This window comes from Chiloscyllium plagiosum, chromosome 15 (genome assembly GCF_004010195.1).
Source record: "Chiloscyllium plagiosum isolate BGI_BamShark_2017 chromosome 15, ASM401019v2, whole genome shotgun sequence".
In the NCBI taxonomy this organism is placed as follows: Eukaryota; Metazoa; Chordata; class Chondrichthyes; order Orectolobiformes; family Hemiscylliidae; genus Chiloscyllium; species Chiloscyllium plagiosum.
Window position 1 is genome coordinate 39,392,446 of NC_057724.1, and position 27,433 is coordinate 39,419,878.

The 27,433-nt window shown below is 39.8% G+C and overlaps 1 protein-coding gene across 3 annotated transcripts in view; it reads left to right on the plus strand.

Moving 5' to 3' along the window:
- LOC122557248 (UDP-N-acetylglucosamine--peptide N-acetylglucosaminyltransferase 110 kDa subunit) overlaps positions 1-27,433 on the plus strand; it is an 81,691-nt gene that overhangs the window by 27,018 nt on the left and 27,240 nt on the right. For all 3 annotated transcript variants that reach the window (XM_043704749.1, XM_043704748.1, XM_043704750.1), the window contains 8 exons: positions 5,421-5,616; positions 5,911-6,051; positions 7,743-7,843; positions 9,907-10,060; positions 10,276-10,377; positions 15,344-15,523; positions 17,977-18,135; positions 23,209-23,298. In XM_043704749.1, the coding sequence (XP_043560684.1) occupies positions 5,421-5,616; positions 5,911-6,051; positions 7,743-7,843; positions 9,907-10,060; positions 10,276-10,377; positions 15,344-15,523; positions 17,977-18,135; positions 23,209-23,298 (1,123 nt within the window). The remainder of the gene's footprint in view (positions 1-5,420; positions 5,617-5,910; positions 6,052-7,742; positions 7,844-9,906; positions 10,061-10,275; positions 10,378-15,343; positions 15,524-17,976; positions 18,136-23,208; positions 23,299-27,433) is intronic.

Consider the following 27,433-nt stretch of genomic DNA (forward strand, 5'->3'; position numbering starts at 1 on the left):
AGTTGGGCATTTTTAAATTCAGTTGATTAAAGAAATTTGCAATGACCATTAAACTGGCAAATTAACTTAGCTAATGCTCTTTCCAGAAAGGAAATTTGTTGCCCCTTAACTGGTCTGGACTGTATTTGATTTCAGATCCAGAGCAATGTGATTGGCTTCCCTCTGAAAATGGCTGGCAAACCATAGATATATTTGAGGAGGTGTCTTGCCATTACTCCAATCAGAAAATGCTGGCATTTCCATCAATGTCAATATCATGTTAATGAAAATTCAAGTAGCTCAGTTATCCCATATGAATACCATTTTGTTCTCTTAACTACCCTCACTGCCATATTTTTAAAACCCTTTAATCGAGAAACAGCAACAAGAGAAAAGAAAAAAGTGGCAAAGAGGAGGAGGCGGCACACAAGCAAGGAAAAGGTTGGAGGCAGCATGGTTAGCACTATTGCCTTAGAGCACCAGGGACCTGGATTAATTCCACTCTGGGATAGAAAATTCCAAAGATTTATCACCTTCTGGTTTGAAGAAGTTCATCTGTCTTAAATGGCCTGCCCTTTTCCTGAGATTATGCTCTTTAGATTCTAGAATCGTTCACTAAGGGAAACATCCTATCCTGTCATACCTACACTGTATCAATTTTGTAAGTTGCAACAAGGCCACTCCCTCATTTTTCAAAATGCCAGTGATTACAGACTAAATGTTTTCTTAGTCATAGAGAAGTACAGCACGGAAACTGAACCTTTGGTCCAAATTGTCTGTGCTGAACAGATAACCTAACTTAATCTAGTCATATTTGCCAGCACTTGGCCCATCTCCCTCTCAACCCTTCCTATTCATTTACCAATTCGGATGCCTTTTTTAAATGCTGCAATTGTACCAGCCTCCACCACTTCCTGTGCCAGCTCATTCCATGCGCACACCACCCTCTGCGTGAAAAAGTTGCCCTTTAGGTCCTTTTTTTTTTTTTTAAAACATCTTTCCTCTCTCACCCTAAACCTATGCCCTTTAGTTCTGGACATTCCCCACCCCAGGGAGAAGACCTTGTCTATTTATCCTATCCATGCCCCTCATGTTCTTACAAACCTGTCAGGTCACATCCTAGCCTCCTCCGGTGCAGCAAAAATACCCCTAGCTGGATGAGGGCTCCCAAATCCCTTTGCCATAGCTTTTGCAGACATACTCCATTTAAATAATATTGATCTTCTCTATTCTTGCCAAAGTGCATAATTTCACATTTTACACTCATTTCAATTCCATCTGCCACAATTTAGTCCATTCACTTAATCTGTTTCTATCTCTCATCAGACTCTGTCATCCTTATTACTTGCTTTTGCAACTATTTTTGTCATCTGCAAACTTGGCTACAGTGCATTCACATTTCTCATCCAAGTCATTGCAATGTTGAAAATAATCATGGCCCCAAGACTGATCACTGTGGCACTGCACAGGTTGTCATCCTGAAATGTCTTTTTTTTTGTCATAACTTTGTCTTCTAATTGTTAGCCAATCCTCTGTCCATGCTAACATGCTACCTCTAACACTGAGCTCATTTTAAGTAGCCTAATGCATGATACCTTTATTAAATGCTTTTTGAAAATCACTAGGACTCTAAAATGACAGCAAGATGTCAGTACTTCTGCATACAATTATCCTTGAATGCCAACCAAAAAGTCTTTAACCTTACTAACCTGCATTTACACCAAGCAGTGTGTAGTGACTTGTCAAAAGACACCTAGATCCCTTGGCCACTGCACTTCCCAATTGTTTGAGAGATAGTCTGCCTTTAGTACTTGTACTGAATTCTAAATGTAGGTTTGCTCACTGAGTTCGAAGGTTTTTTTCTGGCTGGGACAGCACTTTCACCCTCGGCCAAGCCAGACAGACATGCATGAGAATTTTTAGTAGCATGGCATTTCAACTGGACATCATTGAGTGGCTTGGCAGTACTACTAGACATTGAATTGGATTCCATTTACCACCCCCTGAGAAAAAGAACCAGAAATGACGTCACCACTGGAAATGGCATCATCATCAACCCAAGGAAACCTAAACACATAAATAAAAAGCGGGCCATACCACCAGTGCTTCATCTGGAGGCTCACTGGTGTTACCTAGTATGGTGACAAAATGTTTGAAAATGGACCTTCCAGCTCAGTGAGCAAACCTACATCCAGAACCTCAACGTGAGCTACAAAACTTCTCAAAACATGCTGTACTAAATTCAATCTGTCTTGTTCTAGCCCATTCATTTAACTTATCCAGATTCTTTGAAACTTGCAGCTTATGTTCTCACCTATTTCACTGTAATCAGCAAATTTGGAAGCGTTAATGTTTTGTCCCCATGTATAGTTCACTTAGTTTGATTGTGAGCTGACGTGGATCTAGCAGTGATCCTTACAGAATCTCACTAGAAATGGCCCTTTCATCCTGAAAATGATCTGTTTATTCCTACTTTCCACTTTTGATTTATTAACCAGGTCTGTGCCCAATCTGATATTCCTCTCAATCCTTTTGGCACTGATTCCATTTACTAATCTATGTGAGACTTCATGAAAATTCAAATACATGACATCCACTGGCTCTTTATAACAGTAGTCTCCTTTTTTTAAAAAAACTTTAAAAGTTGATGTGATTTATTATTGTCACATGTACTGAAGTACAGTTAAAAGGTTTTCTGTTCTGTGTGCAGTACATGCAGTTCAAACCTACAAAGATCACTGTGTTTGAACAGAGCGAGGAGTGTGAAGTTACAGCTGCAAAGAATGTGATTTGTGGTCAAGTGATAGTTTGATTTGGTATTTTTTAGGTGACTTGGGGAATGATTTCAGCTGCTAAAGCATTCAGTGAATGCATGGGAATTCACCAGAAAGAAACAGCTTGCAGCTGTGGCATCCTAAGAAACTTTAGGTTGGAGGTGGTAGTGAATTGTCATTGGGGCTTGATTTATAAGGGTACTGCTGAGATAAAGGGTTCAAACACACATTACCTCTGGGCATTGCATTTATTGCACATTTCCAGCTGACTCGTGGGCAGTTTAGAATCACCCACGTTTAGAGTCAAGTGTAAAGGAGTCTTAGTCTCAGAGGACCAGAGCACTGCTCTCCGATTAGAGATAGGTTCAATCTGATGGTCACCACGTCTCAGCCAAGAGGTGAGGTTAGGACCTTCATGGTGACCTCAGCTGATATCAGAATTGAGCTTGTGCTATTGACATCATTTTGGATTGCAAATTGACCATCTAACCAACCCCCTTCATGTAGGCCAGACCGGACAAGGATAGCAGATTTCTTGCCCTAAAGGGCATTGAACCAGATGGGTTATTTTTGCAATACTGACGCTGCTACCATTAGGCTAGATGAAATTTATGAACCTCAAATTTTTCCATCAGCTCTGGCGGGGTTGAAACTTGTGCCTCAAAGCATTAGCCTGGGGTTCTAAACCCACTGAAATTGACGTTCTGTTGCTTTGTGGTTAATGCTGAAGTCTTTAAAACCTTCTCATCTGGTATAATTGTTTTGTTTAATTAACATTTCATTCTTTGTTAGGCCATTAAATCTCAAACATGCACACACTATTGCTCATTTTCAAGTTAAACAGTTTGTTCATCATGAGCCCAATCTCTCTCAATTTTATGATTTACTTGGAGTAGGTGAACACTGCAGTCCTGAACTCCAATATCTTCACATCTTATCTGGATCATTGTTTAAGAGCAGTGATGCCAACTCCCAATTCATAAGGGCTGACATGCTAGTGAACAGCATCCAAATAAATCTACATGATAACTACTTTTTAACCAATATCTGGTTCTCATCCAACTGATCAAAGCATAAATGCAAAAGGTATGGACACTGATTTGGCCTTAACTGGAGTTTTGTGTCTTGTTCTGAGCACATTATTTGGATGTGAGCATAAGAGGTACAGTTAGTAACTTAGCAGATGACACCAAAATCGGAGGTGTTCTGGACAGTGAAGAAGGTTACCTCCGATCTTAATGGGATCTTGATCAGATGGGCCAATGGGCTAAGAAGTGGCAGATGGAGTTTAATTCAGATAAATGCAAGGTGCTGCATTTTGGGAAAGCGAATCTTAGCAGGACTTATACACTTAATGGGAAGGTCCTAAGGAGTATTGCTGAACAAAGAGACCTTGGAGTGCAGGTTCATAACTCCTTGAGAGTGAAGAAGGCGTTTGGTATGCTTTCCTCTATTGGTGAGAGTATTGAATACAGGAGTTAGGAGGTCATGTTGCAGCTGTACAGGACATTGGTTAGGCCACTGTTGGAATATTGCATGCAATTCTGGTCTCCTTCCTATAGGAAGAATGTTGTGAAACTTGAAAGGGTTCAGAAAAGATTTACAAGGAAGTTGCCAGGGTTGGAGGATTTGAGCTACAAGGAGAAGTTGAATAGGCTGGGGCTGTTTTCCCTGGAGTGTCTGAGGCTGAGGGGTGACCTTAGAGGTTTATAAAATTGAGGGGCATGGGTAGGATAAATAGACAAAGTCTTTTCCCTGGGGTGGGGGAGTCAAGAACTGGAGGGCATAGGTTTAGGGTGACAGGGAAAAGATATAAACGAGACCAATGGGGCAGCTTTTTTACGCAGAGAGTGGTACATGTATGGAATGAGCTGCCAGAGGAAGTGGTGGAGGCTAGTACAATTGCAACATTTGAAAGGCATCTGGGTGGGTATATGAATAGGAAGGGTTTGGAGGAATATGGGCTGGGTGCTGGCAGGTGGGACTAGATTGGATTGGGATACCTGGCTGGCATGGACAAGTTAGACAGAAGGGTCTGTTTCCATGCTGTACATCTGGCTCCATGACCCCACATTAGCAAGGATTTGAAGCCGATTGAGTTGATTATAACAAAGTTTCTTGAATTGTTCCAGGAGTAATGAACTTCAGTTATGTGGATTGGAGGAATCTAGACTTTTTTAAATTGTAAAGAAATAGTGGCAAGGTGATTAGGTAGACATAATCACGATTGTAAGAGCGGTGTACATGGAGAGAAATGATTTCTGTTGGTGGATGGGTTTGAAAGCAGGCTGTGCAAGTTTAAAGATCATTGTGAAAGAAGTGATGGTTACAGGGCAAAGCAATTGTTCCTTTTTAGAGAAACATCCAGTGTGCTTCCCTGCAGGGAAAGATGTGTGTGGCAAATAGAGAAAATTGTAAAATGGAGGTTTTAAAAAAAAACTCTTGGTATTGAATGGGTCAGATATATGAAAGGTTTAATTTTTTATACCTTAATTTTGTTATTAATGCATTGTTCATTATTTTTATCGAATGTGATTTATTATTAGACAAATCATATGCACCCTCCCCACCCCTGTGGTTAATGTTATCAGAATTGTTTTTGTTATAAACTAGATTGACTTGACTTTTTTTTTCTATTGCTTATGTAATGTGTTTGTATTTCCCAAGGGCTGTGGCAGCATACCTGCGAGCATTAAGTCTGAGTCCTAATCATGCAGTTGTTCATGGAAACCTGGCTTGTGTCTATTATGAACAAGGGTTAATTGATCTGGCGATAGACACATATAGAAGAGCCATTGAACTGCAGCCTCACTTTCCAGATGCCTACTGCAACCTGGCTAATGCACTAAAGGAGAAGGGAAATGTAAGAACTTGAAATTGGTAATGTTACAGGCTATGTATTGTATGCAAATTATTCTAACAGCTCTGAATTTGTCAGTTAAGAAGTGGACAGCGTCCTTTTGGACAAGGATGACTGCTGTCACTTGTTATACTTGTTGAGAAAAGTAAATTTATGAAGGCTGACAGATGAATGAATAGATGGGATGCATTAGGAAATAACAACTGTTTTAGTCCACAGAAACAGTTTTCCATTTCATGTGATGGAAAGTGTAAGTACAAGTTTTTTTTTTACTTGCTTTCTTTCTTTCCCTGGTAGGTTGCTGAAGCAGAGGAATGCTACAATACAGCACTTCGTCTCTGTCCCACACATGCAGACTCTCTCAACAACTTGGCTAATATCAAAAGGGAGCAAGGGAACATTGAAGAGGCTGTGCGACTGTATCGGAAAGCTCTTGAGGTGAGATGATGGCGGAAGAACCTTGGTAATTGGTGGATTTGAAACTGGTTAAAAGCTGTATTTTGATTTGCTTTTGTCAAAGTTGCTATGAAATTTTGGAAACTAACCTTGTTGGAGATCTCACCACTAAGTTCAGAATTTTGATTTTAAGTATATTAAAGGAAAATTGGCTTTTTTTAAAAAAAAACCTTTTGGTAATTGGGGACCTGGTGTAGTACTACTCTAAAAGTTGCCAAAATGATGCTGGTTTTAAAAAATCTAATAAAAGGCTGTGCAGATGCAATCTAGGGATTTAGATTACTGTAATTTTGAAAGGGTGGAGATGAGCCACTTTTATGGTGTATCAAATGTAGGAATTGTTTACCTGTGAGTCAGTGTGTCAACAGGCATTTGTCAGCAAGTGTTATGAAGATGTGGGTATACTGTACCATTTAAGAGTTAAAAGCTAGTAGAACTACCTGACAGCACCAAGTGTTCTGAAAAAGATACAATGTAACATGTAGTCCAGCTAGGGTAGCTGGTTGCCTGGAGACAAAAATTTGAATTTGGCCAATCAGTTTAAATTGTACCCCCAAAAAATACCAAATTCTAATCCTGTTTGAATTTAGTATATTGACACAGTCCTATGCTTTGGGCATGTAAGACTGGGAAAAATTGAATCGTTGGGGGAGAACTCTTGAGGCATCTGCCTAAAGAAGGAGTTTGCACCGAGAAAAACATCTTTACAAACCTGGAGAGCAACTCTACAGAGGAAGATAAAGAAAAGATACGACCACTAGCTGGTTTTGAAATTTGTTTTTTTTTCAGTAAATCTTAATTGGGGGTTTTATCGGACTAGTATTATCAAAGGGAAAGTAAAAGAGGCATGTGGAAGTTGTAAATAGTTTTTTTTTCTGTTATACTTTAAGAAATTTGTTAATTTTTATTTTGAATAGTTCTTGGCCTCTCCAAATTTTCACAGCTGCACGGGATAAATCTTTTCTGTGTTGTTAGTTTAAATTAAGCAAGGGGTTTACTCCATGTAGTAACAGTGACACTTGACTGTTGTCAAGAGGGCAACATGGTGGCTCATGGTTAGCACTGCTGCCTTACAGCTCCAGGGACCTGGGTTGGAGTCCAGCCTCTGTGTGTCTGTCTTGGTCCAACAGTCCAAAGATGTGAATGTGAGGTGGATTGCCCATAGTGTCCAGGGATTTGCAGGTTAGGTGAGTTAACCCTGGGAAAATGGAGGGTTACAAGGATTTGGAGGCTGGGTTTTGTGGGATGCTGTTCGAGGGTTAGTGTGGACTTCATGGGCCAAATGCCTGTTTCCATATTGGATTCTGTGAATATTGTATATAATATCCATTTGAGCCTTTCCCAGCAGGAATAACATGTTTTGGATTCAAACCTCTCTGAATGTGGAGAACTGGGATAAATTTTGGTAATACATGTAGAGTTCTGATAGAGAACCAAATTCACAAAGTGGATAGCACTGCTGGAATTTTCTTTCTGATGTGACTGACCATGTGCTGCCATCAACTATTGATGATGGGTTGAGGAAAATAATCTCACAAAGGGCCACACATTTTTCCTTTCTGAATTATAAACAAATGGAAGTTGGACTCTTGTTAATAGCATGTGTTTGAAATTATAGAATGTTGAGCAGCATTAGAATGAAATAATCATTAACTTTTTTTTTGACGCTGTAGGTGTTTCCAGAATTTGCAGCTGCCCATTCGAACTTGGCTAGTGTGCTGCAACAGCAGGGAAAATTGCAGGACGCATTAATGCATTATAAGGAAGCTATTCGGTAACTGCCCACTTGCATGATCTATTTAATGTATTCAACATTTCTCTTCTCTTGCTCCTATTCAAGTGATATAGTAGAAATTCTGAGCATTTTATTTTGCGGTTTGCCATTCATTCTTCATTTTTCTAAAATGTTGAGTAGTTGCAATGCATTGCAAAACTTTCATCCAAAATGTGTAGTATCTAGTAGTATAAGAAATAGAAGGCTTGAAGTACAAAGAAATGCAGTGATACATGGGACAGTTCTCTGTGCAGGCAGTAGTTGTCTTAAATTTTTAAGTCTGAAAATCATTAAGATGTCTTTTTTTTGGATTGAACCTGAAAGTAATAGATTTTATATAGCATCATTTTAGCATAATGAAATGATACCTTGCAAGTGCATAATAATGAAGTATGACAACAAGTCACAACATGACTTATTAGATCAGGTGACCAAAAGTTTGGTCACAAGTACGTCTGAAAAGAAGGAAACCCAGGTGAACAGGTCAAGTCAAAGGAGAGTATTCGAGGACTTGACAATTGACGGAATATCCAGCAAGGTGGAGCAGTCATAATGGGAATGCTCTAGACAATTAAATAAAATGTTTAGTGGAGCAGGAAAAGACTAGAATGGAAAAAGGGGCAAGGCCATCAGGGATTTGAGAGAAAACTTGAGAATTTTCATGTTAAAACATTTTTATAGTGAGTTAATATATGCAGAAAACTCAAAAGTAAAATGGAAATTGCTGCAAGTTAGACATGGGCATCAGTAGTTTGAGTGACCTTAAGGTTAGGAAGTATAGAGTGAACAAGGACTGAATGTTGGGTTCATCAGCAAATGAGCTGAGACAGAGGTCACTTGAGATGGAAATGGAAATAGGGGTCTTTGAATAGCATCAGTATCGGGTTGAAAGTTCATTTCTGAAGCAAATGTATCAAAGTTGTGACCAGACTGTCAGACTGGATTTTCGAGTAGGGGCCTAAAAACAATAACATGTTCCCTATGTTTAGAGTTTTGCTCCGGTGGATGCCAGTAATGTGAATATAAATCTGGTGAATGAAATTCATTTATCCTCTGAATTTTGGTTTCTGACTAGACTATGATTTGGGTAATATCTTCAGGCCAGGTATTAACTGTAGAAATGAAATTGGTTGAAGAAAGCTTTTTTTAAAAAAAGTTTCGTCTTGCAACTTCCAGCAGCGTGAATGCTCACACTGTCGATGTGCTGGTATATTCACTAATGTGACCAAGGTGGTGGTCTTTGTTAATGCATGGGATGTGGGTGTAGCTGGCTCAGCCAGTATTTATTGCCCAGAGGGAAGTTAAAAGTCATCTATATTGCTGTGGGTCCTGCGTAAATTGTTGACAAGGATGGAAGTTTCCTTCCCAACAGTTTCATGGTTCTTTATTATAGTCTTAACCCTAGATTTTTATTGAATTTAAATTCCACCATCTGCCCTGGCATGATTCAAACCCAGGCTTCTGGCACTACCCAGGATTAACGGTCTTGAGTAATACCACTAGGCCGCCATCTTTTTCTTTTGTAATATCAGAAGCAGCTTTCCTAGACAGTCAAATATTTGACTCCTTTCAAGCTTATTTTGAAAGTGTGAGGGATATTTCCCACAAATTATAGGTATGTTTTCTTTGTGTTTCGTACTTTGGATTTCCATGTCTCCTTTTCCACAGTTGCTTTAGGCTGACTTGTAGGATGATGACTGTTAATGGGCGGCACGGTAGCACAGTGGTTAGCACTGCTGCTTCACAGCGCCAGAGACCCGGGTTCAATTCCCGCCTCAGGCGACTCTCTGTGTGGAGTTTGCACATTCTCCCCGTGTCTGCGTGGGTTTCCTCCGGGTGCTCCGGTTTCCTCCCACAATCCAAAAATGTGCAGGGGTTAGGTGAATTGGCCATGCTAAATTGCCCGTAGTGTTAGGTGAAGGGGTAAATGTAGGAGAATGGGTTTGGGTGGGTTACGCTTCGGCGGGTCGGTGTGGACTTGTTGGGCCGAAGGGCCTGTTTCCACACTGTAAGTAATCTAATCTAATCTTATTGATTTGCAAGTGTAACTTTTATTTTGACAGAATCAGTCCAACCTTCGCTGATGCTTACTCAAATATGGGAAACACACTGAAAGAAATGCAAGATGTGCAGGGTGCCTTGCAGTGCTATACAAGAGCAATTCAGATCAATCCCGCTTTTGCTGATGCTCACAGCAACCTAGCTTCAATTCATAAGGTAAGACTTAACAATGTTTGGTGACTTCAGTGAGCTAATCTTCACATTAGGAAGTAATTTGTATCATAAGCAAATCATGTGGATTTTGAGTGCACAGTTCATGAAAAGTATATATAGACAGTACTTTACAGCTGATGTGATTATTTGAAGATTGAAATTGTAATGTTTTCCTGCCAATAAAACAGAACATATTTCTCTCTTTTCTCTCTCTGTAGGATTCGGGAAATATTCCAGAAGCCATTGCTTCCTACAGAACTGCCCTAAAGCTAAAGCCTGACTTCCCAGATGCATACTGTAATCTGGCACACTGTTTGCAGGTAACAAGATAACCTCATGAATTGAGTGCACTTATTCCAGTGGAGCACACATTGGTCTTTCACTCCAGCAATGATTTTAAGAATATTTAGAATTTGTAAATGATTGGTGCAGATATCTTAACAGTAAGCAGCATGCCTTTCAGTTACATTTGCCTGTGGAAATAATGTATGCTTCTGATCATAATACCTTTTTTAAAGCTGAATGAAATGCTTATCTGTCTCACTGTAGAGAATAATAGCATTTACAGCATAGATTATTTGGGCTAACACATTATTGACATTACTTTCCATTTGAGCTCTGTCTAGGTCCTCGTTTTAAAACCAGTGAGACAACTCTGACCAGAATGTTACAAATGTGTTTTGACCAGGTGTCCCACAGAACAGAATTGGTCAAATCACTGCGAAGACAGCAGCACCAATGCAAAACATTCCTAACTTTATTAGGAAACCAGTTACAATAACATTAATATTAAATATACTCTTTCTAATCCTATTCATCCCTTTTAAGCTTAGAATAAATTCCAGAGTCTCTTGCAGATTTGTGCATTTGCTCACTCTGACTCTGGGTCTACCTTTTTACATTGTGCTGATGTCATTAGCACCTGGCTGCTGTGTTTGCACTGTCTGGTTGAGTTTTGATTTTGGAGCTTTGCTTGGTACATTGGCCAAGTTAATCTATGTTTTAGCAGCCAGGAGACCACCACCTCCCACCTGTCTTTATCTACATTACCTAGCATATCATATCATATTTGACCTTTTTTGTGTTGTATTTGTTTAACTTGCCCTCATTATCAATAGTTTATTTTTTTAAGTTTTCATGGTGGCAAGTTGCATATGACAGCTACTTTTTCTGTGGCTGAGCCACAGTGGGATCCGTTTAAATTGTAACATAGTCACCATCCAAAATTGCCCAGGTTTCAGGCAGTACTTGGGCAAGTGGAATCATCCTGTCCTTGCTGGCTTTTGAAATACATGAACCAAAACTCTACTGTCCTCCACACTGATCTTACCATTGTTTGGATATTATCTACCTAAGTTATCTTTGATCAGGATTCGAGATGGTTGAAAACCACATATATTCTCATGTACTGTAGGATCCCTTTAAATGCATGCCATTACTTAATTTGCCATTTCATTCATTGCTTCTCTATGCTTTTAAGGTGTAATCATTGCTGAGTCTGACTCAGTATTTTTCTCTGCTTAGCCTCAAAACAATGGCGATTTGATTTGCTTGTCATTTTCCAAAATCCACTCTCAACATTTTTGTGGCTGTGTTAGGTTGACAACATTTTAAGTATTCATAGAAGAATTGAGTCAACTAAAATCCCTGTTGCTGAAAAACGTTGATGAAATAAGTCAGCAAAATTACTTAAGATGTTTTCGCTGAAGAAGGGGCTAGCAATTGTGGAAGAGGCATTATTGCACAAGCTGTTGGGTTTTGCCTGTTCACATTACATCAAAATGGTAGATTGAGAAGGGGAGTCTTAATCTGAATCATAGAGATGTACAGCACGGAAACAGACCCTTCGGTCCAACCAGTCCGTGCCGACCAGATATCCCAACCCGATCTACTCCCACCTGCCAGCACCCAGCCCATACTCCTCCAAACCCTTTCTATTCATATACCCATCCAAATGCCTTTCAACTGTTGCAGTTGCACCAGCCTCCAACACTTCCTCTGGCAGCTCATTTCATACATCTATCACCCTCTGCATGAAAACGTTTCCCCTTAACTCTCTTTTATATCTTTTCCCCTCTCACCCTAAACGTATGCCCTCTAGTTCTGGAATTCCCCCGCCCCAGGGAAAAGACTTTTTGTCTATTTATCCTATCCATGCCCCTCATAATTTTGTAAACCCCTATAAGGTTGCCCCTCAGCCTCCGACGCTCCAGGGAAATTCGTCCCAGCCTGTTCAGCCTCTCTCTTTTATAGCTCAAACCCTCCAACTCTGGCAACATTCTTGTAAGTCTTTTCTGAACCCTTTCATGTTTCACAACATCTTTCCGATAGGAAGGAGACCAGAAATGCACACTATATTCCAACAGCGGCCTCACCAATGTCCTGTACAGCCGCAACATGACCTCCCAACTCCTGTACTCAACACTTTGACCAAGAAAGGAAAGCATACCAAACGCCGCCTTCACTATCCTATCTATCTGTGACTCCACTTTCGAGGAGCTATGAACCTGCACTTCAAAGTCTCTTTGTTCAATAACACTCCCTAGGACCTTACGATTAAGTGTATAAGTCCTGCTAAGATTTGCTTTCCAAAAGCGCAGCACCTTGCATTTATCTGAATTAAACTCCATCTGCCACCCCTCAGCCCATTGGCCCATCTAATCCAGACCCTGTTATAATCTGAGGTAACCCTCTTCGCTGTCCACTACACCTCCAAATTTGGTGTCATTTTCTGCAAAATAAACTTGGGAAGTACAACTACAAAACAACCGCTGAATTATTTTCTTTCTGCATGCAGAACCGCTGCTGAGAAATCAAAACAGAAACAATACAGGAGAAGGTGCACCGCACTCTCAACTCCGAATCACAATACACTTTTTTTTTCTAAAAAGTAACCGTTTTGATGGGGTTAATCTTCGTGTTACACCAACTCAATGCATTCTACTTTTGTCAAGCACACTGTGGATCCAGAAAGGAACTTATCCTCTAGCTTTTGGTCAGAACATATGCACATAGGAAGCTGATTTAAATACAAATATTCTCCATTCTAAGGCCAACTTATAATACATCTTAAGTCCATGATCTTCAACATAATTTTAATTAATTGGTCAAGCGCAGACTTGTTAGACAGGTGATCCCACCACCGACTCACTTTCCACACTGCACATGCTGATCATCATCCGACTGCAGTGCTTATACTTTCAGAAGTCATAAGGCTAGAGCGAAGTGCACGCCCTTCAGATTTTGCTAGTTTGTTGCATTGTTTTTCAGTTTTCATCTCAAGAACTGTCATGGCAGGGTAAAGCAAATTTTGTGGTGGCAACATGAGAAAGGAACAGGAAATATCTAAGATCTGACATGTAAAGGCCAGTATTTGTTAGTATTAGCAATATAGACATGATGGGCCAAAAATCCTCCAATGTGGACTCTGCGAGAGCAGTTCTGCTCTTTCTCCATAAATGTGCAGCTTTTCTCATCAGTTGGCTATCTAATAGATGTGTGCAGGATCAAGAAAAATTATAGGAAATACTATGTCCACATGTGTCCACATATAAGCAACGTAAGTTGATCAGGGGCCCTGGAAACCAACTGCATCCAAATAGCAGTAACGTTCTGTGCTTCTGCTCTTGCAAACAGCAAGGAACATTCTGGATGCCCCAGAAGCACAGATGCAGAGACGAACCTGCAGCATGACCAGCAGAAGAGTGATGTCATGAACAATAGGGTGAAGCAACAATGATGAGTCTGAGCTATCTAAAAAGAAAGCAAAATTGCACAACTTCCACGTGGAATGGAAAAATAAATTTTATTTTCAAAGAAAAGTTTTTTTCATTGTCATAAAAGTAGGTTGATAAGTAAAAATGGAGAATTTGGAACAAGAACACACCATGATGCATAGTGAATCCAAGGATAGTTTTCCCTTTGACAACATGGGACAAAGAATCTGAGCAAGCTGAAGGTTGCTTGGAAAGCTCAACAATAATTCCCTTTTTAAACCTGCAGTAAAGCATCATTTTGCACCATCATCTGGCAATCATTCACAGTTGGCAAAAGTAATTGAAGAAGCAATGATGGTGTTCCCTGATACACTATTCAGAGACTTGAACAAAGAAGAAATCATAACAGCCATCCATGTTGTCCTGCTCTCCTTTCTACCATTTCCCCCTGCCCCCCAGTAAAAGCAAAATACTCAGTGGCACAGTACAGCTTCACCTCCTTCATCTTCACCCCGGGCTCTGGAGGGAGAGAGAACGACTGCCCATGTGCACAAAGACACGAGCTCTTGGTCTTTTTCTGGAACAGCAGCTTCCCAAGGAATCATACAGTCACGTACAAGAAGAGCATCCAGACGAGACAACACACACCGATTGGGTGACCATTGCAATCAGCGAGCGCCAACAGCAAAGACCACGCCATCTGCTGTTACACAATGAATAACTGGCTTCACATAATGAAGGCTTTTCACCTTGTCAACCGACATTACATACTGAATGCTTTTCTTTTTGTTAAATGGCTCTACACAATGAATGCTCCTCCACCCTGCTGACCCACGACTCCTACTCCTACCCCTACCCCCAGCACTCCACCATCAACTGCAAATCTCCATCTGCTGAGTCATGCTCAGCCGAACACCTCCACAAAACTCAAAACTTCACTCCCTCCCTGCACGCTCATACTCCATACACATTCTCCTCCAGACCACAGAAACAAGATGAGTGGAATCTTTGACCAAAGACATCTATTAGTAACTATAGCAAGACGTGAAGGACTGCGAATGCATTGCACAGCAGTTCAATAAATCCATCAACATGACTGACGCAATCCAGCTGATTATTATGTCCTAATTAGTTGCATAAAAACAACTAGAGGATCTTATCCTTTTGTCCTTTAAAGGAGAGACAAAGAGTGAGGGTATCGACAATGAATCTTAGCTGATTTTGATGCAGAGTTGAAAAAAAACTTATTTTCATTTTTTTTATTTGACAGTTAAGAACTTTGACATGTCAAGTAGATTTCATTATTATCTTGGCACATATATAAAATGGATTTGCAGTTTTAATTTCGTGCAAGATAGAACTTGATTCCGAAGGAATAAGGCAAGGGAACATAGTGGTAGCTGCTAAATTACCTGAAATTGGGTTATTGTGTGAGTGCTGAGAATGGTCTTCCTTGTATGGATTCCTTTTCAGAATCACTAAGTGGGAATGACCAGAGTGTAGTGGCAATTTAAAAGTACACCTGTATGTCAACAAATTGGTTTAAATTCAACCTTTTTTTTGCCTCTAGATTGTATGTGACTGGACAGATTATGATGAGCGAATGAAAAAATTAGTCAGTATAGTAGCTGACCAACTGGAGAAAAATCGGCTGCCATCTGTCCATCCGCATCACAGTATGCTATATCCACTATCCCATACCTTTCGCAAAGCCATTGCAGAACGTCATGGAAATCTGTGTCTTGACAAGGTAGAATAAAACTATATGTTGTGTAATAATGTATGTTACAATTCACTTTCTATCTCAAAGATTATAGGAGTTTGTTCATACTAGTCCAACAACACAATTTACTCCATCTCTGACCTCCCACTAGAAGGACAGATGTGCCAAGAACTAGGATTGATTAAGTAACTCCTACTTAATACACTTTACTGCATAATTTAAAAAAAAAACTATCCTTAAAGCAGTTGTGTTCACTAAATTAAATGGTGGTAGATTTTTTTTTCCAAAATTCGACTGATACGACAAAATATTTGCACTTAACCTTAAATACACTAGTAAAAATCTTTCAGGAATCCTTGGTGTTTGGGAAAGTCACAGAATGGGAAAATTGCCCATGTAACTCCCTTATTTTAAAAAGAGAAAAAAATTGCAACTGCAGGTCCGTTATCTTCTGTTATTGGAGTGTTAGAATATATGGATGTAGGTTTGCTTGCTGAGCTGGAAGTTTTGCTTTCAAACGTTTCGTCACCATACTAAGTAATCTCTTCAGTGAGCCGCCTCAGGACCAATGGTAGCTATGATGGGGAAGTGGTGGTGTTGGACTGGGGTGGACAGACTTAAACACAACTCCCCACGTTATAGTCCAGGTTTTTTTTTGGAAGTGCTAACTTTCAGAGGACTGCTCCTTCATTTGATAGCCAGCTACCTGACAAAGGAGCAGCGCTGCAAAAGCTTGTACTTTCAAATAAACCTGTTGGACTATAACCTGGTGTTGTGATTTTTAAGTTTATCCTCTTAAGACAACTCTCATCACAGAATCAGTAGAGAACAAAAGCAAAATACAGATGCTAGAGGTCTGAAATAAAAAGTGTTGGAAAAACTCAGCAGGCCTGACAGAATTTGTTTTGAGTTTAGTATGATGACCTTCATTGCACTGCCCCCAGGACAAATAATGATTTGAGTATAGTAACTAAAATGGCATATGTCTTATTCTAGATTATAGCACCTCCACATCTTACTCAAGATACAGTTTTTTAAAAAAAAATGCTGTTCTGTTGCACAAAACTTCCCTACTCTTGGATTCCAACATTCCATTTGCTAGAATAACTAATGTCCAGTTTGAATAGGTGACGTTGAAGTCATCTATTCATTCCAAATCCCCTCATTTCTTGATGAAAACTTGTAAATGATTTATTCGTCATGACAACATTTTGTTGTATCAACATTTGGGTTTTTTGGTTAGAATGAAAAGCTGTTGCAGGGACTGATGGAAGGTTAAATAGGCTAGGCTCTGTTGACTGGATGTCTGGTTTGCGGTGCAGTATGATGTCAACGGCATTAGTTCAATTCCCAACTGAAGCACTGAGCTTCTCAATTGAGATGTGGTGACTCTCTGGTTAAACCACCATCAGTCACCTCTCTGTAATCAGCCAGACGCCCTATGGTCTGGTTGGATTCCATTATGTAATCATTTCAGTTTAGATGAATAAGAGGTGACCTGATTGAAATATTGACCTTCTTGTTGCGTCTTGAAATGCATATGGAAAGGATTTTATTTAGAGAATCGAGCACTCTAAGTTACTGTAGCAAAATTGAAGGTTAGTTATTTAAGACATGAGACTTTTTTCCTCCGTTTGGGAGTATTTTGAGCAAGAGGCAGTAAAAGTACTGTCTTTGAATACTTTTTTTAAGGCAGTGATATAGTTTGTCAGCATGGAAGTGAAAATGTATTGAGGATAGATGTGTATGTGGAGTCATCAGTTCACCCATAATCCTATTGAATAATAGAGTGCTCTTGAGGGGTTGAGTGGCCTCTTGCTACTAATTTGCATATGCCTATGTAGATTAATAGTAATTGACAGATCTTTGAAAAGAGTTCATTTAGAATTAGGCCTCGAGTAACATTTGAGTGGTTAATTATGTCCACCAAGGTAAAAACAATGACTGCAGATGCTGGAAACCAGATTCTGGAATTAGTGGTGCTGACATTCAGGTTTGAAAACTTTTCAGCATCTGACTGCAAGAAAAACAATGTTTAATTTCATCATTTTTAACTACTTTCTATTTCTAATTTTTATGAAAGGAAAATAACCATACAATTAACATTCACCAAAGTAACTGACCATATATTAAAGCAACAGTATAATTTTGTTGTATGGTTATCTCCTTTTCCACCTATCCACTCCACCCTCTCCTCCCTGACCTATCACCTTCATCCCTTCCCCCACTCACCCATTGTACTCTGCTACTTTCTCCCCACCCCCACCCTCCTCTAGCTTATCTCTCCATGCTTCAGGCTCACTGCCTTTATTCCTGATGAAGGGCTTTTGCCCAAAACGTCGATTTCGCTGCTCCTTGGATGCTGCCTGAACTGCTGTGCTCTTCCAGCACCACTAATCCAGAATTATGTCCACCGTCTACCCCTGCACCCACTGCAACAAAGTTGACTTTCTGATAACTGCAATGGTTTTAATTTGCAGATTAATGTGCTTCACAAACCACCATATGAACATCCAAAAGACTTGAAAGCTAGTAATGGGCGTCTGAAAATTGGTTTTGTGAGTTCAGATTTTGGGAACCACCCCACTTCTCATCTGATGCAGTCAATCCCTGGGATGCACAACTCAGAAAAATTTGAGGTATGTACAGGTAGTGAAGATTTTCTTAAGCTCTGGAATTAGAACTGCTTCATGTAGGTACTGTGTGGTCTGTGACTGACTTTTGTCTTCTGAATTGTGAAACTGTTCAGCAGTCTTGAATAATTCAAATTTGTATAGAATTGAATTTTCAAGTGCAGCAGGGTCTTGTGCACAGTATTATTTCTTTAAGCCTCCATCCAGAGGAGCAAACGTCTCTGTTCATCAAGATAGTCCTACTGCACAGAGATATGCCTTTTAGCCCAAATGGGTCCATGTTGACCAAAAAGTCTGACTGTATGCTAACCCAATTTCCCTCCATTTGGCCCATATCCTTCTTATCCTATCCTATCCATGCATATGTCGAAATGCCTTTTGAATGTTAATATACCCACCTCAACCTCTTCTGCTGGTAGCTCATCCAATATGCGTATCATTCTCTGTTTTAAAAAAAAATGCCCTTCACGTTTCCTCTTATTCTTTCCCCTCTAACCTTAAATTGCTTTGATTTGATGTTCCAAAATGCAAGACCTCGCACTTATCTATATTAAACTCTGTTTGCCTTTGTTCAGTCCATTTCACCAGCTGATCAAGATCCAACTACAATTCCTGATAACCTTCATCACCACAATACCACCTGTTTTAGTGTCATCAGCAAACTTAGTAATTATGCCTTATGCATTCTCATCCAAATCATTTGAGACAGATTTAAAAAAAAACATCATTTGGTCCAGCACAGACCCCGAGGCCCTCCACTAGTCATGGGCCTTCAGTCCAACAAACATCCTTCCACTATAACCCTCTGCATCCTACCATCAAGCCAATTTTTTTGTATCTAGTTGCAAACTTACCCTGGATTCTGTGAGATCTAACCTTCCAGAGCAACCTATCATGTGAAACCTTATCACTGGCCCTCTTGGAATCCATGTAGGCTCTGTGTTCTGCCCTGCCCTTTCCAGCCTTCCTGGTCACTTCATCAAAGAACTGTAACAAATTTTGAGAGGCATGATCTCCCACTCAAAGTCATGCTGATTACTCTTTCCCTGTCTTTCCATATGCATGTATATCTAATCTCTCAGAATCTTCTCAAGTAACTTAATCACCACATGTTAAGCTTACTGGTCTATAATTCTCGAGCTTTTCTTTGCAGCCCTTCTTTAATAGTGGCATAACATTCGCTGTCCTCCAGTCTTCACCCTTGGCTAACAATGATACAAAAATGTCTACCAGGACCCCTGCAATTTCTTCTGTAGCCTCTTGCGGGCCTCTTGAATATATTTGGATGGGACCAGGAGATTTATTCACCTTCATACATTCTAATATATCAACACCACCTCTACTCCGATAAGAACTGTCTCCAAAGTATCGCCACTAACTTCTCCAAGTCTTTATGGTAAACACAGGAGAAAAAATCATTTTGAGAACTGCTCCCCTCTCCTGTGGTTTAACACATATATGTCCACTTTGACCCTTGGGGTCCTATTTTCTTTCCCAGTCAAGCCTATCTTGTGGCCTTTTTTTTTTTGTCCTCCTGATTTCCTCCTTCAGTAAACTCCTTATTCCCTGAATACATCCAGGAATTCCCTTGATCACAGCTGTACCTGAGCCACTTTCTTGTCAAAGCCTCAATATCCCATCATTCACTGTTCCGTATTCTGCCAATCTGCCCTTCACCCTCTCGGGAACATAGACTTTAGCTGTCTCACTTTTAAAGGCCTCCCACTTGCCAGATTTCCCTTTTGCCTCCAAGCTCCTGTAATTCCATCAAAATTTGCCTTTCCCTCGTTCAGAACTTGAACCTCTGGAGCAGTTTTGTCCCTCTTCGTAACTACTTTAAAGCTAACAGAACTGTGGTCCCAAAGTGCTCCACCTCTGTCATCTGTCCTGATTTATTTCCCAAGGATAGGTTGAGTTTTGCCCCTTACCAAATAGCACCCTCCATATACTGCTTCAGGAAATTTGTCTGAATGCACTTAACAAATTCAAGCCATATAAGCCCTTATTGCTAATGCAGTCCCAGTCTGTTAGGGCAATTAAAATTTCCTACTGTGACAGCTCTTTTTTTTTGTTCCTGCAAGTATCTCTAATCTCCCTACATATTTGTTCCTCTAATTCTTGTTGATTATTTGGGAGCCTATAGTACAATCCCAATAACATCACCCCTTAGCTCTACCCATAAAGCCTCACTGGATGATCCTTCAGTTATTTAATCTCTGACTACTTAATCAAAAATGCAACTCCCCCTCCCTTCATTCTACCGCCTCTGTCCTACCTAAAGATCTGTACCCTGTCACATTGAGCTGCCTGTCTTGTCTCTCCCTTAGCCAGGTTTCTGTAATGGCTATAATACCCAAGTTCTATGCACCTATCCACTCCAAGCTCATTGCCTTTATCTGTCAGCCCTCTTGCATTGAAATAAATGCAATTTTATCCAACAGGCATTCCTTGCTCCCTGTTGAATTCCAGCCTGACCAGTCTCTTCAACTTACTATTTGTGATTACTCTATTTCCTTTGAGCCTCGCCTCCCTGCTATTGAGGATCCTATCCCCCTGCCAATCTAGTTTAAACCCTCTCTTGCAGCACGAGCAAATCTGGCCACCAAGATATTGGACCCCCTCCAGTTCAGGTGCAGCTTGTCCCTCTTGAACAGGTCAGCTCTGCTCCAGAAAAGATCCCAATTATTTAAAATTTTGAATGCATCAACTCTTTAGCCACACATTCATCTGCATATCCTCCTGTTCTTTCTTTTACTTTCATGTGGCACTGTATGTAATCTGGAGATTATCACCAATGAGGTCCTAGTTTTAACTGCTTTCCTAGCTCCTTATAATCACTCTGCAGGACTTCATCCCTATTTCTATCTGTCATTTGTGCCAACGTGAACAATATCTTCTGGCTGCTCACCCTCCCCCTTGAACATTGTACAGCTACTCTGAGAATTCCTGGACCCTGGCATCTGGGAGGCAACTCTCTCTATGCTGGATTCCTATTTGTGGCCACACAATCTATCTGTCCCCCTAACTATCAAGTCTCCTGTCCAGTCTCTTATCACCAAGGTCCTGTGTACTTTACCTTTTCCCACTGTGCTGCAGAGCCAGTTGTAGTGCTGCCAACCTGGCTACTGCTGCTTTCCCCTGAATGGTCACCATCCACCCCACTAACCATATCCAAAACAGTGTACTTGTTTTTGAGGGGAATGGCCACATTGGATTCCCACACTCTGTCTACTCTCTTTTGCCTTTCCTGGTGGTCACCCAGCTACTCTCTGCCTGCACCTCACTAAAAGTCTTATCTATGAAGTGCTCAGAATCTTGGATGATCCTGAGTGCATCCAGCTCCCTAACATGATCTCCCAGGACAGCAGCTGGGTGTACTTTTCCCACTTTCTGGATTAGTGGTACTGGAAGAGCACAGCAGTTCAGGCAACATCCGAGGAGCAGTAAAATCAACATTTCGGGCAAAAGCTTTTCCCACTGGTCTCCGAGTTGCCACATCCTGCAGGAGGAGGCTGTGGCTGCCTTAACTGCCATCTTAACTACTATAAAACTTAAAAAGGAAAACTTTAGAAGGACTTGGTCAGTTTACCTTTTTGTTTTTGCTGAATTTTTATTTAGCTGTGATGTTTAGATAATGCAGTCCTTAATCAGACTCCTAGCCATTCTAAGGGGAGATGGAAACTATTCATTCCTGTTATATCTCAATGTTTTGTCAAATCACCCTTAAACTTGTGAAATTCTGGGGGATACAGCTTTTGTTTGTATAATTTCTCCTTGGACTGTATAAGTTAATATCTATTAGATGTGATTCTGTTAAGCTGAGAAGTGCTCTCAAAGATCATACAGCATTCTTAAGGTATGGTGCCCAGAACTGTTCAGTCTTGCAGATTTGGTCCATCCACAGTTTTCTACAAATGTAACATGACAACCATCCCTCCAAGATAAGGAATGAGCATTTCAGTTTGTCTCTTTAACCATTTTCAATAACCGTTAACTGATTTTAGTGATCAATCCCCTTCCCTCCCCGCCCTTGACTCCAGAAAGTATTACCTCCCATTTGCTTCTGATTTGGTATCAAAACTTATTTGGCACATTTCTGGTTAAATTTTTGAATGGACTAAAGTTATTTGTAATTTTACTCTTCCATATGCACTGATTAAAAAACTGCCTACCTTTTTTGTATAATCAGCAAATGTCGATTATATGGCTTTGTATCCTATCATTCCAGTCTAGAACTCTGCCTATACAAATGTAGGTAAATTACTAAATTAGCACAGCAATTTTGTTTTTCCTGTAGACACAATTGGAAAGCCCACATATTCTTTGTGCAAGCATTTAGCAGCTAGAATGAAACATGACCTTTAAAGACTGAATGAAACTAATGATAATGGGTATGCCAAGCACTGAGATACGAGGGTCCATTGAATAAGACCCAAAGTCCATTCAAGTTTATTAATAGTGGGCAGTAGCTGGGTAGTCTGTTATGGATTTAATTTGTGTGCTGCAGTTTGAGTCACTCACAAGATAGTGGAAGAAAATAAAGGAGAACTGGTTTCGGTCTGCAATCAATTCAGTCATTCTGCAGACCTCTTTGGAGCACTCTGCCTCCTAGGCTTTGCAAATTTTTTAAACTCCCTATCCTTTCTTGAGCCTCCCATATTGTGCCAACTTTAGTTGAAAAGTGGAGGCGTTCCTGTTTTTGCGCCTAAAATAAAAACAAAAATTGCAGATTCTGGAGATATGAAACAAACAAAATACTAATTGCTGGAGAAACTCAGCAGGTCTGCAAGCATCAGTGGAGAGGAAACAGAATTCGTGTTTGGAGTCCAGCAACCATTCTTTAAAATTCTGTCAGACCTGCTGAATTTCTCCAGCATTTTCTGTTCTTGTTTGTTCCAGTTTCTACCCTAATGTGTCCAACTAATTTCCTGAACGTATAGTTAAGATCTAGCCCAAAACTAGTTTGATCTTTTGACACTTTTTTTTTGTTTTGAGTCGAATTGGTATTAAGTACGACATACATTCAACTTTGTGTGGAATTTCGGTTTCTATCAACTCACTTTCTGTTTCTCTTAATAGGTTTTTTGTTATGCATTGAGCTCTGATGATGGCACTAATTTTCGTGTGAAAGTGGTTGCTGAAGCAAATCATTTTGTGGACCTATCCCAGGTAAGAACTAGTGGATTGCAGAGTTCAGGTACTTAAAACATTCATCAAGAATTTAAACACTGGATTAATCCTGTTTCTTGTATAGATTTTTAATTTGTGCAGTTGTAGTCCAGTGTTTGTTCTTTTAATGCAAGAAAGAATGGGTTCAGACCAAATTTGATGTGGTTAATTTAGTAGGTGTGATTATCTCCTGAAAGTGTCCTTTGTTACTGTTTGCTTCTCTGCCGAGTATCATTGATGTGGCTGAATAGGCATCAGAAGAAATACTCAGCAATCACCAACCTGTTTTCCTACTGTTTCACACCTCTGCTCTGACATATAAGTATTTTGATAGAGCTCTTTGCCATAGGACATAGGAACAGGAGTAGGCTGTTTTTGGTCCTTTTGAGGCCACACTACTACTCAATATTTTCATGATTGATCATCTAACTCAGTATCCTCTTTCCACTTTTTCTCCATACCCTTTAGCCCCAAGAACTATATTTAATTTCTTGAAAACATTGAATATTTTGGCTTCAACCTCTTTCTGTGGCAAGAATTGTACAGGCCCTCCACTTTGGATGAAAAGGTTTCTCACCATCTCAGTCCGAAATGGCATACACCTTATCCTTAAGTTATGACTTCTGTTTCTGGACTTCCCAGTTATTAGAAGTATCCTTCCCGAGTTTATGCTGTCTGGTCCTGTTGGACTTTGAGATTTTTTAATGACATACTCTCTCATCAGTGAATGTAATCCTGATCGATCCAGTCTCTTCAAATATTGGTCCTACCATCCCAGGAGTTCAATCTGGTAAATCTTTGTTTCGCTCCCTCCATTGCTAAAACATCCTCCTTTCAGAGAAAGATGAAAACTGCGTATAATACTCCGTCTGGTTTCACCAAGCACCTGTACCGTTGCAACAAGCCATCTCTCCTGTAGTTGAATTTTCTCATTGTGTAAGCCAAAATGCCGTTTTTTTTTTTTAGTTGTTGCTTCACGTGCATTCTTATTTTCAAAGAGCCGTGTACAAGGAAAATCAGGTCTTGTGCATAACTTCACATATAGGCGCATTGTACTTCACCTGGAATGCATTTATCAGCTTACTCAACTTGTCCAAATCCTGTTGAAACATCACTATCATCCTCAGTTTGCCTTCCCACCTAGCTTTGTTTTGTCTGCAGACTTGGAGATTTTACGTTTAGTTCTCATGTAAATCATTAACATGTAGTTATGATGTGGAGGTGCCTGGGTTGGACGAAGTCAGAAGTCGCACAACACCGTTATCCCGATGAAGGAGCAGCAGTTCAAAAGCTTGTGATTTTACATGAACCTATTGAACTTTAACCTGGTGTTTTGTGACTTCTGAATTAATGTATAGTGAATAGCTAGGGTCCCAGCACAGATACCTGCAGTAACTCACTAAGCACTGCCTGCCACTTGAAAAAGGGCCTGTTATTTTTCTATTGTTTCCTGTCTGTCAACCAGTTTTCTGTCCATGTCAGTACACCATTCCCAATCAATGCTTCAATTTTATATGCTGACATCTTAGATGGGCCCTTTATTGAAAAAGTTTTGTAAGTCCAAATAAATCACATCCATGAGCTTCTCTTGGAGCTCCACTCTCCAAGATGCATCCTTGAAAGAAAATCCAGTGGATTTGTCAAGCATGATTTCTTTGTTGTAAATCCACGCTGATTCTGTTGATCCTGTTACTGTTTTCTACCTCCTCTGTAAATCTTTTTCCTCATTATCAGGCTAGATCTAGGAAGTACTTTTACATACAAAGGGTGATAGAGGTTTGTAACACTCTTGCACAAATGGCTGCTGTTGTTAGGTCAGTTAGAGTCGTAGAGTCATAGAGATGTACAGCTCGGAAATGGACCCTTCGATTCAACTCCTCTATGCTGATCAGATATCCCAACCCAATCTAGTTCCACCTGCCAGCACCTGGCCCATATCCCTCCAAATCCCTCCGATTCATACACCCATCCAGATGTTGCCTTTAAATGTTGCAATTGTACTAGCTTCCACCACTTCCTCTGGCAGCTCATTCTGTACATGTACCACCCCTTAGGTCTCTTCTATATCTTTCCCAAAGTTTTAAATCTGAGAGAGATGAAATTTTTGTTAAGCTAATGTATTTAGGAATATGCTGAAGGCAGATAGGTGGAATAGGCCCAAGATCAGCCATGATCTTGTTAAATGCAGGAACAGGCTCATGGGGCTGAATGGTCTACTTCTGTTGTCGTGTTTCTTGTTTTTGCTTTATGCTTTGATTGTTGGTTACATTGGCAGCCTCCAATCCATGGGAAATGTTTGCTATCAAATGCAATGACTAAGTCTCTTCAAATGTCTAGCAACTACTGGAACGTTAGTGAACTCATTGCATTGATTGACCTTTCAGTGTTGGCTTGACTGAATTAACTAGTGTTCTAATTCAGCCAGTCTGAACAAATAAGAGCATCAGAATACATTTATGGTTTGACCTGGTTTAAATTCCTGCAATTATGCACTACAAAGTCAATGGCATCTAATGAGTTAATTATCAAAGCCACTTTGATATGTGAATGTGACCATATAAAGGTCTTGCTCTACGATTGAAAGTGCAACTTTTGTTTCAATCACACTTAATTATTTTAACTTTTTAAGTTTTGTTTTCCAGTCTGTTGTAACATGCAAAGAGTAAACTTGTAGAGGTTGAGCAAATGTTAAACCTCAAATGTTTTCAATATCTCAAGTCCGATTCCTGAAAAGAGGCATATCACTTGTAATATGAGCTAGTTCCCAGCTTCTAGCTCCTTTACTTTCAACTGGAGCATCTGTGCTCCTTTAAAAGAAACTTGTGTACACAACCAGCTGGAAGAATTGCAACTGGACATTGCTTTACATACATGAATTGAACTCATCCTTATTTATCGAGTTTTAGTAATTCATAATGTTTAATGTCTCTACTTTTGCTTTTTGGTTATTCCTTGGATGTATATGCATATTTTGTCTCGCCCCAAATCATTATAAATAAATATGATTTTAAATTGAACTTGAAATATAAAGAAACACCAATGCTTATTTTTGAAAGGTCAAAATAAATAGATTTGAAATACTTATGGATTGTCAAATTGCTCTAATTTTAAAGTGTACTTTTTCTTTATTTAAAGTTTATTACTTTTTTTGTCTCCTAATTCAATCAGTCACATTTTATTTATCTTAAGGTTTTTTAAAAAAAGTAAGCTTTCATGTGTGAATGTTTTCTGATCTGCTTGCTAATCTTGCTGCTATGTACACCAAAATATCGTTTTTTGAGTTGGTACCATGTCACACGTCATAAACTATTTGTAGTCTGTATCCTTGGGCTGATGGCAAGTTACCTTTGATGACAAAAAAATCTTGGCTCATGACAGTCCATTGTTCATCCTGAAGTGTTACTGTTCAGTTAATTATCAAGATCAAATTCTGATCAGTCACCCGTTACTTAATGGCCATTCAGAGACCAGTTGAATAACTTGGGTGTCGAGGAAGAAAACCTTCCGTCCAAAGGAATAATTAACATTCTAGAAGTCCAGAGAATGTACGACCTAAACGTAAAAATATTCAGAGCTACAGGCCTCCATTTTTGGATTAGATTTCGCCTTTATTTAGGTGTGGTCATAGAGACCAAGATCATGTTCCATTAGATTTCAAGTATTGTAAGCTTACTCTAGTTTGAAGTGGTTTGGAATTTTGTCTTCTGGCCTTTTTAAAACTGCTTGAGATCAAATTGAAGGCTTCTATCAGGTGATTGACTTTGACTTTGACTTTGTTTAGTCTCATTTTCCTCCTTGCTGTTGAAAATGGCGTGAGCATGGAAAATAAATCTCTAGTTAGAAGCAATGGAGACAAAATAATTACAGAAAAGTTTGGCTTAGCTATTATCACTAAGAAAGTCACTGATGAATTAAATTCAGTTTGCAGAATGTAAGACACTAAGCAGAAAGCTAGATTGAGTTTCTCCCAATATGCAGTTATTGGAGTTGGGCTTATTTGTTCAGAGCAACACTGGTGACACAAATTTGTGCATGTTCTTAATGGAATCTTAATATTAACTTTGTCACTTCAGAGAGAAAATTTTGAGTTGAAATAGTATTTGTTCTCTACCTCCTAGCATTGTGCGTAGGAACA